General features: G+C 30.4%; 1 protein-coding gene across 1 annotated transcript in view; it reads right to left on the bottom strand.

Annotated features, from left to right (window-relative positions):
- Nucleotides 1-3,591: 3,591 nt before the first annotated feature.
- LOC119679075 (sodium/calcium exchanger 3-like) overlaps nt 3,592-15,208 on the bottom strand; it is a 21,683-nt gene continuing 10,066 nt past the window's right edge. The window contains exon 2 of the mRNA XM_038091229.1: nt 3,592-6,171. Coding sequence (XP_037947157.1) covers nt 3,592-5,313 — 1,722 coding nt within the window. The 5' untranslated portion in view covers nt 5,314-6,171. The remainder of the gene's footprint in view (nt 6,172-15,208) is intronic.

Genomic DNA, 15,208 nt, shown 5'->3' with positions numbered 1-15,208 from the left:
ATTTCATAATATACATAATATGTTGCTGGCAGTGAGATGTACTTGAAATATCACGTACCCGCATGCAGCAGCAACTTGTCACATTGTAGATATGTTGATATGTGAGCCATAGATATGTGGCATGTGAGATATAGTACATACTTGGTGAATTAAGTGTAAAAGACGCGCAGATAGGCTACGTAATTACAGCACATAATGGTAAATGAATGTGATTGTGGTGAGTGAGAGTGGTCAATGCTGATTGTATTGATTTAAAAAGAATTCGATATGCCATGACATTCAAGGAATTTTATGGTTTCCGTCCATGCGAAATAAAAGAGGAAATTGCAAAAAAAAAAGAACGTTAACAATAAAGAAAATTTTACAGCACAGTCCAACACCTTTGTGTTGAATATATATGTGGCCATTTAAGCACATACATATGTGTAGGTATATATCGATATAATGCTATAAAATTTTACCCGTGTACTTACATTCTTGCACGGCAACGCATATACTGATTTATTAAGTGTAAACAAACACATTTCTGCACATTTATTCCTGACAGCATCATATATACCACCTACGGGTAATATTCACCACACCACACATTCACCGCACACCAAACACACACACACACACACGCAACACTGATTGACTGCTTGGTTGTTTGATTGACTGCTCCATTGAATGACGGGTAATTAAAACTGAAAATTGTTTACATCATTTTTGTTAATTGCGGTTGTAAAATTTGTTGAGCTCCGTGCACAGTCAATACGAGTATGTGCCAAATGTGCAGGTTTGATTTATAAATTTTGTTTTTATAAACCATGTAACAAGAAATAAATAAAAGGAAATTAATGTAAATTAATGCACGATTTAATCTGCTTAGTTTTAACGAATTTCATTGCTTTTCCCAAGAAACTATACAAAAGTGTCTAAAAATAAAGTTGAAATAGAAGCGAATAATTATCAATTTTTTCCTTAAATATAATTATTTGTTTTATTGTTTGAATACGCATTGCGTGACATTGACCATAAACTAGTAAACAACTATGTCGAAGGAAGAAAACTACCATTTATAACTCAGCAGTTGAAGTTGCCAAACGATGTCCTGCAGCGTAACAGTATGAGCCACAGACATGCATATTGCATATAAAATGGATTGCCAAATTTTAATTTATATATTACAGGCGATTTAAATGTCAACACATGACTCTAAATACTGAACTTGTACATGTCGCAAGGATAACAAGGATCATAAGGAGTAGCATGTCACGTGTACAACCAGCAGATTTATGTGCTCACGTATATTGAAGTCATAAGCTTTTGGAACATTTGCAGAAGTAAATGCTGAGATTTATTATGTCCTTTATGTATCTTAATGACAAACGTGTTCCAAGCTTCATTAAGAGAACGAATTTTAAAGGAAAATACTTGTAGCTGCGCTTCTTCAACAGAAACCGCTTAAGTTCAAATAATTACTGTTAAAACAGTTTTTGCGAAAAACTAAACGAAATATTAATCTTATCGCTATGTTTAACCAAATAATCGATTAATTAAAAATAAAAATTTTATTGTTTAGACACTTATATTTAAAAACTATTTATTAGTAACATAGTTTTCTTTCGTAATAGAAATAAATTTAATAAGGACATTTATTTAAATGATAAATAATTGCAATTAATTTAATTAGATCATGGAGATCGAATGCTTCTATGCTTCTAGAATTAAACAAGTCTAAAATTGTTAATAGGGAATATAGAATTTAACCTGTTAACAAATTTTCAATTTAAAAGTATTAAACGGTTCAAAGGATCTGTTGAGAAAAGATATTATCTTAATGTTAATTTTCTTTGCCAAAAGTGACGCGTTTTATGACAAAAAGAAATTATTTTAAAGTTAGGGTTCGAATAGAAATGAAAAGACAACTAAAATTTTTTAGTTGATTTATTGAAATTTGGGTGACCATACAATGCTGTTTCGAGTATTGCCAAGTACTTGTAGTGTAACCTTTGCATAGCTTCTTTGTAAAATTACAGACAAAAAGCTTTACATATAGTAAATAAAAATATGTATAACAGATGTCTCTGCAAAAAGAATTGTTTTAAAATAAAAACAGACAACTTCAAAAATTAACTGTCAATTCGTTGAACTTGCGTTTCCAAATAAAGCTGTAGTTTATAAGCTCGTTCTTATTTAAAGCACGGCAAGTGCTTTGGAAAGTATCACTTAAAAAATAGAAAAGACAAAAAACTTGGAACTTGAGCATTGAAAGTTTGTGCCATGGCTTCTAATTTGACAAGCACGAGTTCTAAGCCTAGCACTTGCAGTACGAACATATTATTATAGACTATGAACTAATTAAAAAATTCGAATATTTCCTAAGACCCCTGATGACGAGGACTTGGCAATACCAAACAATAAACAATACAATAACAATACAATAAACAGTACAATAATTAATTAAAAAATTTTGTTGTTGTCTTCCTATTTCTATTCGAACTCTTCTAAAAGACATTTTCATTATAACAAAAATTAATTCTATTTTAAAAACGGTTTAAGAGAATTGTAGCGAAATGATAATAGACCACAATAATGTTCTTGATCTAAGTTTAGGGAGAATTTAAATATTTAAATATATTTAATTATCAATTACCAATAATCATGTATTCAAAACTGAAAATTAATTTCATTTCAGTCAACCACAGTATATGTTAATTTTGGCACTTAATGTAAAGACAAGTTCGTCTTAAGATCTTTGGTACTTAACGATTTGGTGTCAAGTATAGTATCCGAATGAACCACGAGCTGTATGAGCTTTATCATGACATTGGTATATTACTGTAAAATAAACATCTAGCGACTTCGTTGGTTTTGTCAAGTCGTTAGAAGAGGTCAAGATACTTCAGACGAAAAAAATATTTGAAGTGAACGTATGCTGCGACAGGTCGAAACTCGGTAACGGACTATTCTGGACATTTAGGTAAAGTACATAAGTATATAATGTAAAGAATTGAGAAGAATAACCAAATAATTGCAAATAAGTTTAATAAATATAAAATTATATCAAAAATTATATTGTAAAACATTCAGGACACTAACTTTTTATGTATGTATTGTTGATTAAAACTATATTTATTAATTAATTAAGACCAATCTAGTGCTGGTTAAGAACTCCAGCAGTGCGATTATACTTGATTTAATACATAAAAACATGGGAACTATTTGAAGATTATGTCCACTGTCTTTGTAATGATTTATACAAATGCGTACAACAGATCATAATATACAAACGATTCAGACACCGAGTAGATTACCAGACCGGCCTGACTCAAATATCAAAATGCTCGGAACTTCGATTAGCAAGATCATTATTTGAAGTTTGTAATAAAATTTTTATTATTATTTTAAAACAGAACAAAAAAATATTTATTTAAATTTAATAACCCGTTCAATGTTTAGACCACAGAATTAACATATTTTATTTTAAACTAAAAATAAAATAGACCAAATAGTCTACAAAAAAACTGTGAAATAAAATAATGTTTTAGAGGAAGTAGTTTATATAAAGGAAGTTTTAATAAGATATATATATATATAATTTTGTACTCACTCAATTTCATTGTTTTCGAATACCAATTCACCCTGCAATGGTTCATATTCCTTGCCGGCTTTCGCAGTACCATCCTCCGTCCAATAGGGTATAATAACTTTTCCGCGCGCACCGGAATACCGTTGTACCTTTAGTTCATAACAGCCTACCGATTCATTAAGTTCATGATTGAATTGTTGGAATGCAAATATGCCAGAATGATCATCATCCAATATCATAACAGTGGCTACCTTTGGAGTTGATAGTGTAGCGGATTCGGATGGATTACTTAAACGCACATAAAAATGTTCATCCTGCTCAAAGACATCGTCATCTATAATTTCAATTTTGAAGCGTTGCTCATCCACACCGGGTGGAAAAGTAAGTACACCTTTTTTTCCAATGTAATCACTACCAGCTTCAGCAGAACCATCTTCTGTCTCATACTCTACAGTTGTATAACCGGAAATATCACCACGCCGCACTACCCGCATTTCGAATTCGCCACAACTTTCCATAACCGTATAATGACCAGGTTCGAAAAAGATTTGCATTGGTGATTCCTCTTCCTGAATGGTCACATCTACGCGTTGTAATTCCGCTTTAACTTCACTTAAGTTCATTTGTGCACGTTCTTGGGCTTTCTTCATTATATTGCCACTACCCATCAGCTTTCGTGTTGCTTGTATACGATAAAATGCTCGAGATTTGGGTCCACGATTTATGAGTTGTTCATGTGCCATCATTTCTAATTGCTCCAGATCGCTTTGTGGGTATTTTTTGCGCAGATCTTTTAGCGTCGAAATGTATTCACGTCTCGCCTCCTCAAAGTCTTTAGTTTCCTCACTCTCATCGAAGGTTTTAATGTCGGTTTCCTCTGGTTGATTCATTTCTAGCGCTGCATCGCCCTCGGCGCTTACAATAACACCACGCTTATTCATACGATAATTTTTATCCAAATATTTATAGATTAATAGACGACGATCAGCAATGTATGCTGTTAATACTGTTGCGGGGAAAAACATAAACGTTAACAAGCCCTCCCACACATCAACACGGCCAGGCGTAATTTGAGCCAATATTAAATATAGCCATATATAGGCAAATATTGACCACGTTGCTGTGACGAAAAACACTCGTAAATGCTTAATTTTACGCACTTCTCCTTTCGGTATCACAACTATACATAATGCTATGATAACGAATAAGTTATATGCAGCAGAGCCTACAATTGTACCAGGTCCTAAATCACCAGCTTCAAACTTTTTCGCAAACATTTCAATAACAGAAAGCAGGATTTCCGGAGCACTTGAGCCCAACGCCATTAATGTCAAGTTAGCAACAGTTTCATTCCAGACTCGCACAACTACAATCTGTTTCTCACCACCCTTCTTCTTGACAACAACTTCCTTCTCTTTGGACGTGATCACCTCAATCGCTGCCATAAAACGATCAGAAGCAATTGAAACGCCAATAAACAAATAAACCATCGCAATAAAATAACATAGACCACGCGCGACACGATCGCCTATCGTTATATTGTCCTGTGGTTTCCAAACTTTTAGTATGAGGCCATCCTTGCAGATGTCCTCCTGCGTTGCAGGCAGCGCTGTGACATTACTTATGGGCGTGGTGTTTTCTTCTGTATTTTGAGCAAGCGTAAGTGTTGTTGTACACACCAGGAGCAGACAAAGCGCTAATATTAGATGGTTCGTAAATCGTTTGCTGCTACCAAACATTATCGTTGTTGTTGCTAACGTTGGTGTAGTTGTAGTTGTTTAAAATGTAAATTAGATTAAAATTTTATTATCTGGCGAGGAAGTGAGAAAGGCGAGATTTTCTTTGAACGAAAGTGCTGTTTAGTGTTAGTTAATGCAATTTGCCTAAAGTGAGCTTTGGACGGTTGATATTTGATTGGGCGTGCCGTGTCTTGTTTGCTTGATTTTGTTTTTGCTTTTGCTTTTGCTTTTGCTTTTGCTTTTGTTATTGAAATTATTCTATTACTGTGATATCTTGGATTTACATTCAACCTCTGGGATGTGAGCGTGTAGCATAAAGCTTGGGTGCAATGTGTCTGAGAGGTGAAAGTTATTTTTTGGTCTACTAATGTTGGATTGTTTGCTTAAATTTAATAAGTTATGAATTTATGTTTGCTTTGCGCTTCTGTTATTTAAAATTTATTCAAATACTTTTCACAATTACTTTTGTATGGTTTAGTTGCGGTTGATGTTGCAAGTGAGATGATGCAACAACTTCTAACAATAGGTGCGTGCTATGAACGATTAAGCGACATACTCTTGGACTACTGGACTATTCTAAACTCTATTTGCTGCGGTTGAAGCTGGTTTCTTTGGTTTGTTAGATTTAGTAAAAGCCTTGAAATCAGATATTGCTTTGACTCTGGCCGTGTTCGATAGATGCTTAATGCGTTTTCTAGTAATTCCTTTTTAAAATTCGTTACTTTAACACCAATGATGCAATATTCCGATTTAGTAAGAGAGAGATGAAAATTTGTCAGTGCAATTTTGGCTTTAATATGTGAGCTTAATAACTATCCTGCCATTTTACAATATAAACCGTAATCAATGTTCCTTGACCTGTAAGAAAAAAGTAAAATTATTACAAAAATCATATAATTAAAATAATATTTGTATATAAAAGTTAAGCAATTATGAATAGAAGAATTATTGCCAATGGCAGCATATTTCTTAGCGCTCACTTAGTCACATACATTTCGAATAATTTTCTGATATTTTTAATAGAACTTAAACTTAATGGAACATTTTAAAAATATTTTTAAGGAAAAAAGGAATGAAAACGATATTTTTAATCATCATAAAATTATCAATTTTTATTTTAATAATTATTTATTTTAATATTATTTGGTAGCAGATTTTTCAAAATAAGCTCAAACTGCTGATATTTAATCTGCCAACTAATGCAATATATATATATATATATATATATGTATATTCATGAAAAATATTCTGCAGTAAAAATTTAGAGGATATTACACTAAAAAGTTAGATTAGGTTAGGTTGGAGTGACGGCTTTGTACCCTAGGATTACTTGAGCTCAAATAATGGCTGATGAATCGTGAAAGGTGCACTGATTGCTGCTGTTAATAGACTGGTGGCATATTGAACCGTAGGTGTTCAATAATTAAGAAAATCGGTAAATCACTGTTAATGATGCCTTAAACAAAGTTATGAATGTCAATTTATCTCTTCATATGCTCTGGAAAGATTTTGGTTTTAACAAGTCTGTGTTAATGACATGTCAACGAGTTGTTAATGAACGAGTTGTTTATATTATAGAAATGAAATACTTGAAATACTTCTGTGAAATACTTCAAGAATGTATAGATATGGAAACATGGTGTGGCTTTTTAAATCATGTGATAGATCATATATGAGAGAATTTTAAATTGTTAGTCTATGCAGATAAGTTGATAATAATTTCAGCCTCGGAAGACATTATTACCTAACAAAAATATTTGCAAATGTAATGTAAGAATATAAAACTAATTAACGTTATATTAAAACAGCATTTGATAAGTGAGTTTCCAAAAGTTAAAGAAATTCTCGACATCATTCTACCTACAATAAATGTAGAATATATACTTTTTTATATAATATACATTATATATCTACATATTATATTTAAACTCCTGCTTTATATAAACGATTCATTTGATATATCTTTCATCACATAATTTGATTATGATTATTTAATATACATAGTTTATCTATTATTTATAATTTTGAAAATAATCACAAGACAATGACAAAAAAAGATTTTGTCATTTCAAGTTTCTAGCAACGGCGCCGACGACGATTTAATGAAATATATTTTTAGATATCTGATATATACACATCCACTAGTAGAATATAGTGTAGGTATATTAAATGAAATTGATGGGCTGTGTGTGTCTGATGATGTCTTCGGTTGTTGGCTTAAGCAAATGTTGGGTGTGCATATGGTATATGGCAACATACGCGAAAGGTATTTTTTGCTTATGTCAGTGCTCAAACATTTACGGACCACATAACCTTCTCCTTTGAAATTTGTGCCAAAAGGTAAATAAATTAAATAATTTTTTTTGTCATTATTATTTGTAGATACATAATCTGAATAGTTAGATTTATTCACACATGATTGTGTTATACTGATTAGAAGATAATAAATAATTCAACATCACTATTGCATATTTAAAGCTGCTCTGGCACTTGGAGAATAAAAAAATTTAGCAAAACTAAAATAAAATAGGTTATGAAAAACGATATATAAACGAATAAATTATTTATATTGTATTTAAAAAGAATCATTAAATCAGTTTCAGGTTTGGAAAATTGTTGGCTTTAATATTAAATTGAAGCTTCTCACGCTACAGCAATTACGACAAGGAAAACGAACGACAAATGAAATGATAAGATAATTTTTGGATAATTACACGAATTAATTCAACATTTTATCTCAGATAAATAAACTCGATTTGCTGTTGTTCACATTTCATAGTACAAGGAATACTTTTTATAATTGCATTTAGAATATATTTAGAATTTACAAAGATGTTGATTTAGTAAGTAGACGTGCTATAGTTGTAATAAGAAAAGAACTTTTATGGTATTAGACTCCCAATAGAACGATTGATTATATACACCATACCGGTGTATTAATTGTACTTAATATGGGGATCCCATATTTCGTCCATGACAATATTAACAAGATTATTAATTACTGGAAATTAGTTTACTATTAAATTAATAGAGATTGTGGCAGTGTTTTTAATTTGATAATGGCCAATATTTCTATAATTCTGTAGAATTATGCACTATAGTTTATATAACTGTAATTCTATAGTTTATCGTTTTAAAGATTAATTTTGTGCTTCCATGATTAGAATTTATTTCAACCAAATCACTGTTTTATAATAATAGTACTCGCAAAAACAAAAGAAGTACTTGCTCTTTCTCTTTTTAAATTGATATTTTCGTCTTCCATCAACTGCTAATAAAGCAGTTAATTTGATAATTCCTTTGAATCATGATCTGTTTATAACTAATATACGTATGTATGCATGTTGATCCTTTTTTCGAGTTAGCGCAACTGGGCACTTTTACTCTTTGATAGCTGGGTGTACTACAGGGTCCCACCCATCTCATTGACTAATTTATGTATTCCTTATAAGCTTCATGATTATTCAGTGATTGATCTAAAAACTGCGTACCCCCCGTGCAGAGAGTGATTACTCTAAGATTAGATAGTGCTAAATAGGATAGCCTGTCAGTTTTCGCATATAACTTCAGGGCTCTGTCCCTTATGTATTTTGTGATCGGGTCTATTCTAAGGTCTCTTAACATGTCGTTTGTGCGGATGTACCAAGGCACTTTGAAGAGTCTTCGAAGAGCCTGACTTTGAGTAACTTGTAGCTGTTGTATAGTAGAGTCGGCAGCTTTGCTATACGCAATACACCCATAAAGTAATGCTGGTGTAATTATCTGGCTATAGATGAGTTTTCTGTTCTTCGCGATCTATTCATAGAGTTTTTAATGGGACTTGAGATTGGTAGATACCTAAGAGCTCTTATTTCGAATCTGTTTTATATATGAAGAAATTATTAAAAATATAAAAAAATTGTGAAAAAACAGTTACGTAATAACAGTATTATCAGAACTTAAAAACTTGTTGCGGTTGAGTAACATTTTTAAAAGAAGACAACCATGATAAAATATACATACCATATATGTATTAGTGATACTTAGACAAGAAGCATAAGATGGCAATGCAACAATCTAAAGGCTTGCCAAAAGACTTTATATAAAACACAAAGTAACTGGACACTCTATGGATATATTTATTTGTCGTATTGCATTAATAGTTAGAAATATTATATATAAATTGTTTGAAAAGTCATAGGTCAATACCAAAGATCTCAGACAATCCAAAAAGCGTGTTGACACCAATGTACATTTATCTGACTAACGAATCTTTGATATTCGATGTTAATGAAATAGTTGAACGGTATGAGTACTAACAATGGTTCCTGCAGGTCGCAGATAGTTAAAATGTCATTAATTTCTTAATCAAACATGCTCATGTTAACTACCGTTTTCCAAAAAAAAAATTAAATTGAAGAATATTGAATTGAAGAAAAAATTGACACCTGTAGATTCTATGCACTACAAAGTGAAACATCAGTTCATCATCTTATCTGTTCGTGACATCGAATTGTTAAACAACGACTCAAGTACATCCGTCTAATTTTTGTTGAAGCATCTCTATCACATTCTGTTGATTGAGGTCTGAATTCTTAAGTCGAGAGACATTTAGGTTTATAAATAGTCCTAGTTTCATTTAAGTTTGATATAAAAAATCCGTTGAGTGTTTATACAAGAAATCTATTTGGACACACTTCTGTTAATCATTGCCTTTGATAAATGGGACCTAAAGAACTATGACAACTCTAAATTCTTTGAAGCACATAGAGAAACATACGCTTTAGTCGTGCACTGCATTCGAAGGGTCCCGAATTTAGTACTCCATTCTTCTTTTAATAAAACAGAATGACATTTGGAATCATTCTCCATGAAGAAACATGTTTATTTTAGTTTAGATGAGTCACAATTAAGTTAGAAGGTCAATTTGTTCTATTGTGACTTTTAATAATAATAATGTAATGATTAGATATATTTATTCATACACATATTTAAGTAATTATAAAATAATATATTCATTAATTTATATAAACGCTTTAAAACGTTCATCTATTTTTTTAGTATCAGGAATAGATATTCTATCTAATAGATAACATTTTTCGTGCTATTTCATAAAATGAGCGTAATTCCCATTTAATTACATTGAGTTTCCACTGAAAAATACTTTAATACACAACTTAATTAGACACTTAAAGTGCTTAAGATACAAAATGCAATTCATTAGCAATTTGTAATTGGGACTTCTCAAATTAATTGCTGGAAATAATGGAAAATTGTTGTGCAGTTTTAAGTGATTTCTGAATGGAATGGATTGCTGAATTGTAAAACATATCTAATCTTTCAATTAAAAGTCAAAACAATTAGCAAAGCAAACATCAAAGCATCAAATAAATATTTTACAAATGATTTTTATTTATTGGAATAAAAACGTTGAAGATACAAATTGAGTTAGGGAAAAAAGATCATAAATCGGATACAGACACGCACATTCAACGAAATATAAACATTAAAATATAAACATTTCGTACGTAGGAGGCGGTGAGAATATTTATTGGAGGAAAAATATCTGTAATAACGTTTGTGAAGGAAAATATTATAAATTTTCCTCCGCAAACTGTGAACATGACCTCTTCCAGAGCAGTGCCGAAAGTAAACAATCGCTGCGAAAAGAGCACCAAAGTAAGTTGAGCGTAGCGAAAGCGTTACAGTAACTTAGGAGGAAATATTCTGATGTGAATGCTATATTCACCGATTAGCACCTGTAGCGCAAGGCGGAAGAAATGCCAGATGCAAAATTCCAAGACTCATAAAAATAGATGTCAGTGCTTGTTGTTTATTTGTGTAGATACAATATTTCAGAAGCGTTTCGATGTACTTTTTGTTGTAGACACGTTAGAAAAAGATATTGTTTCTATTGATTGTTTATTTATTTAAGATTTGCAGTTTCATGTGATTTCGTTTGATTTTGTATGATTATCGCAATGAATAATTTTATCACTTGATTTAAACACTTGATATTATAAAAATATATGTATGTATATAGAAAAATATTATGTATTTTTTACTTTTGGATATCGTGGTCAATTAATTATAACTGTAAAACAATTAATAAAACACTTACAAGGCCCAATAAAACAAAACAAACAAAACAAATAAAACAGAGAACGAAAAACAATAGAAAATTAACTAATTTGTGACTTAATTATTTTATAAAATTAACTAAAAATGACATCACACGTGCTTACAGTGCCCGTCGATGACTAAATCAAGTTTCAATTTTTTACGCAACCCGACTCGTTCCCTTCCTATTGTTTGAAAGAAGCATTGATAGCAGTAGCGGATTTAAGCACAAAGAGGCAAATATTATGTTTAATTCTATTTATTAAGTATTACATAAAGAAAAACGAAAAGTAAGCAAATATTTTTATTATTCCTAAAATTCTAAAATATATTCTTTGAATGGGAGAATTGTTTGCCATTCTGGGAAAGACTTGCAGCCGCCTACCCAGTAACCCAGCAGATCCCACACAGCTTTCAGTAACGGAAAATAATATTTTTATTAAATTTTTTTTTATGTTAAATCAGTACTAAATGCTGACACACATCATTCAAGTGGTCGTATTAAATGTTCAGCGTGTAAAGCAATTGCTCGCTCAAAGTGACTAATTGCTGAAAGACAACAAGCCTCTGGACGCTGGACGCTCGGTATTCATAATATGCTGGGTATTTCTAGTACATAAATAGCTGCTGTTTTTTATAATGAATTATTATATTTGTTTTATTTAATTTGAAATAATATATTTTTTAATATTTATATAGAAACGATAAAATTCGTTAATGGCTTCGATAAAAAAGCTTAGAAGAAAAATTATTGAATAGTTATTTTGTTACTTTTGAGCGGTAATAATATAACAACATAATTGTTTTAAAAATTGAATAAAATAGTCTCTATTTCTATAAATAGTCGGCATACAAAAAAAAAATATTCTAATTTCCGAATTCAATATCCCGGTCGATCTGTTCTTAACATAATAAGGTCTCATCTTTGAAAATGTTTGGTTGTAAACTATTGCAAATCACTGACAATATGCACTGTATCCCGGCCGACCAGTTCTTAACATAATAAGATCTGAACCTGGGCACATATTAATATTAGAACAGCAGTTCTTTCTAGCCACTAATGTATGGAAACCCAAGTAGATAAACTGCGTATTCCGTATAATATTTATTGCAAACGTCAAAAATTTAGATGAATATGAAACATTCAGACATTTAGTCATATCGACTTTTCCCAATAACGGGTGTGGTTTGGCTAAGAGAGAAAAAAGAGAAAGAGCACTTTCTTGACAGTTACAGTTACAGAATGGTTACAGTTCATTGAAGCTCATCTATAAGCTTATCTTGTGAGGAAAATAATATTACACCAGCAAATAATTATTGATCATGTGAAACAGACGGGTATTTGCTGATTAGTCACTGCAGTCAACTAACCAGTAATGATCTATATAGTAATGTAATGAAATTATGAAATATTTGAAATATTTAGTCAATGAGTGTGCAGCAAACAAAACCCGTTTGGTATCAATTTTTTAGCGATCTCGAGACTTTGAAAGCGAATCTAATAAGCTGTTAATTGAATTAATAAAAATGTGAGAATAAATCAAAATATTTAAATAAAATTAAGTTTCGTAATTTCTTTAATTAACATTGAACTAAACTATAAACAATATTCTGAGTTATTTTTAATTGATTTATTACTTTTATTATTAATATTAGAAAAAACAGCAATATTAGTTTTTCACGCTAAGTTAGTTTAAAGAATTAGCACTATAAGCTGACTTGGTCTATTATTATAATGTTATTTGGATCTCATCAAGTTTAAAGTTGTTACAGACTTTAGAGGAAGTGTAAGATTATCGTCAAGGAGAAGTCTTATAGTTAACTAAGATCCTGTTAAAGTTACACTTGCATTGGACAATAATAAACCAAATAAGATTATTTTTTGCAAGGTCATACAATGAAAATCTCAAATTAAAATAAAAGGTTAAAAGCCAAACTGAATAGTAATATAAAAAAATTAATAAATTTATTAAGAAATAACGATCTTTACAAATATACAATCCCAATATACCAAATATCTTCACTGCAGTAAGGCAATTCACAACAGTTTAATTTGAAAAGTTTTAGTCTAGCCCAAAATTGGAACACATATTAGTTCTGATTTTGTAGATTTTGCTCTTCAAAAAGGAGGTGAGGTTTATCTGGGTTCAGATCGAGCTCGACATTCAGTCAATTTTTAAGTACAATTCAATGTAAGATTTTAGCGTTAACCAGTTAAAGCATATTGAGTTATCGTGGCATTAGGTCTGATAAAAATTGTGTTTTAGTAGAAAAGTTGTAAATCTTCTTTATTAAAATGGTATGAATCACTATTAAAAGTTTTATATTATATGAAAGTCATATTGCCAAGAAAATACACTGATCAGTGTAGTATAATTCTATAAAAAACGGACACCAGTCCAAAAAATCGTCGCGAAGAAAATTAAATAAAGCTTCTGGGTGACATCTACTCCAGGACACAAATTACAACATTACAGTATAAGAAAACGAGTGAGGTGAGGTGAGTCTACTCACCACTTTGAAACGCTTTTCATACTAAATGTACTTCTAATTTCATTAATAAAGTTAAAACCAAATTTTAATAAGAATAATCATGATTTTAGTTTAAAAAATAATTTTTACACAAAATGTTTAGGTTTTTTAATTAATATTTTTTTAACATGTACTACAATCACGTTACACGTTAATTGTTGTTGTGTGATTTGGTTCAAAAGAGGGAATAAATGTAATTTCTTTTGCATTTTCATTTGTTTTTATTGTGATTATCCGCGCATTACTCGCACTAATTACAACAACACCAAACATTGACATAAAAACTTATTTATGAGAACAATTGCATCATTGCAAGAGCAAAATAAAAACAAAAAGCAATAACAATAACGATGAAAAGGTAAATAGAAAAAGAGAAAAAATTCAAAAGCGCAAAATTAAATTGACTTTACCAGAAGAAGCAAAAAGAAAAAACAAATAACAAAATTAAAATTGTTTAATTTTGTTAAGATTTTAGTTATTTGTTTTCATTTTGCAAAGAATTTATTTTTAACATTGCATTTGAAGCTGTTAAATTAATTTTGTAATATTTTTATTTATAATATTTTCGGGCATTAAATTAACATTATGAAAGCACAATAATTCTTAATCTGTCACATCGCGAACCGCTGGTGTTAATTATTAGCATTTATTTGAATTATATACATAGCTATGTAATAAATATTACATGTTTATTTTATAAAATGAAATTTTCTTACATTTTTTATATAGTTTTTTAAGCATTTTAATAATTGCAAAATATTGAAGTCAACATTTTTTTCTTTACTTTACTTTACATTGCTTTAGCTTTAACAATAATTTATCAAATTTATTTGACACAAACTTAAGTATTAGTTTTAATCATTGAGTGATTAAATATCTTACTTTAGCACAATTTAAAAGTTATTTATAAGTTTTGAATTTAAGTTTCCACAAAAATATCAACGATCACATTCCGTTACTGTTGACGGATACGGAACCGTAGCAATACTACAATCGCTTTGGCTAAGCTGTGTTGTTGTTGTTTTGTTTAGTCATTTAAATTTAACAATTTTTGTTTAAGTTCGTTTCGATTTCAGTTTGTTTCATTCGTTGTGCGATAATTTTGTTTAAGATTTTTTCAACACATGCCTCGTTATTGGTGGTGTATATAATTACAGTAATCTCCCGTCATATATTTGTTAAGTTTTCAAGTTAGTTCAATGCAAATTCAAAATTAATTTTCTTAAAAAATGAAAATTAACATAATTTCTGTTTTGTATGTATC

Source organism: Teleopsis dalmanni, chromosome 2 (assembly GCF_002237135.1).
Source record: "Teleopsis dalmanni isolate 2A chromosome 2, ASM223713v2, whole genome shotgun sequence".
Lineage (NCBI taxonomy): Eukaryota > Metazoa > Arthropoda > Insecta > Diptera > Diopsidae > Teleopsis > Teleopsis dalmanni.
The sequence above is the reverse complement of the archived record's forward strand: the minus strand, read 5'-3'. Positions and strand labels throughout refer to the sequence as shown.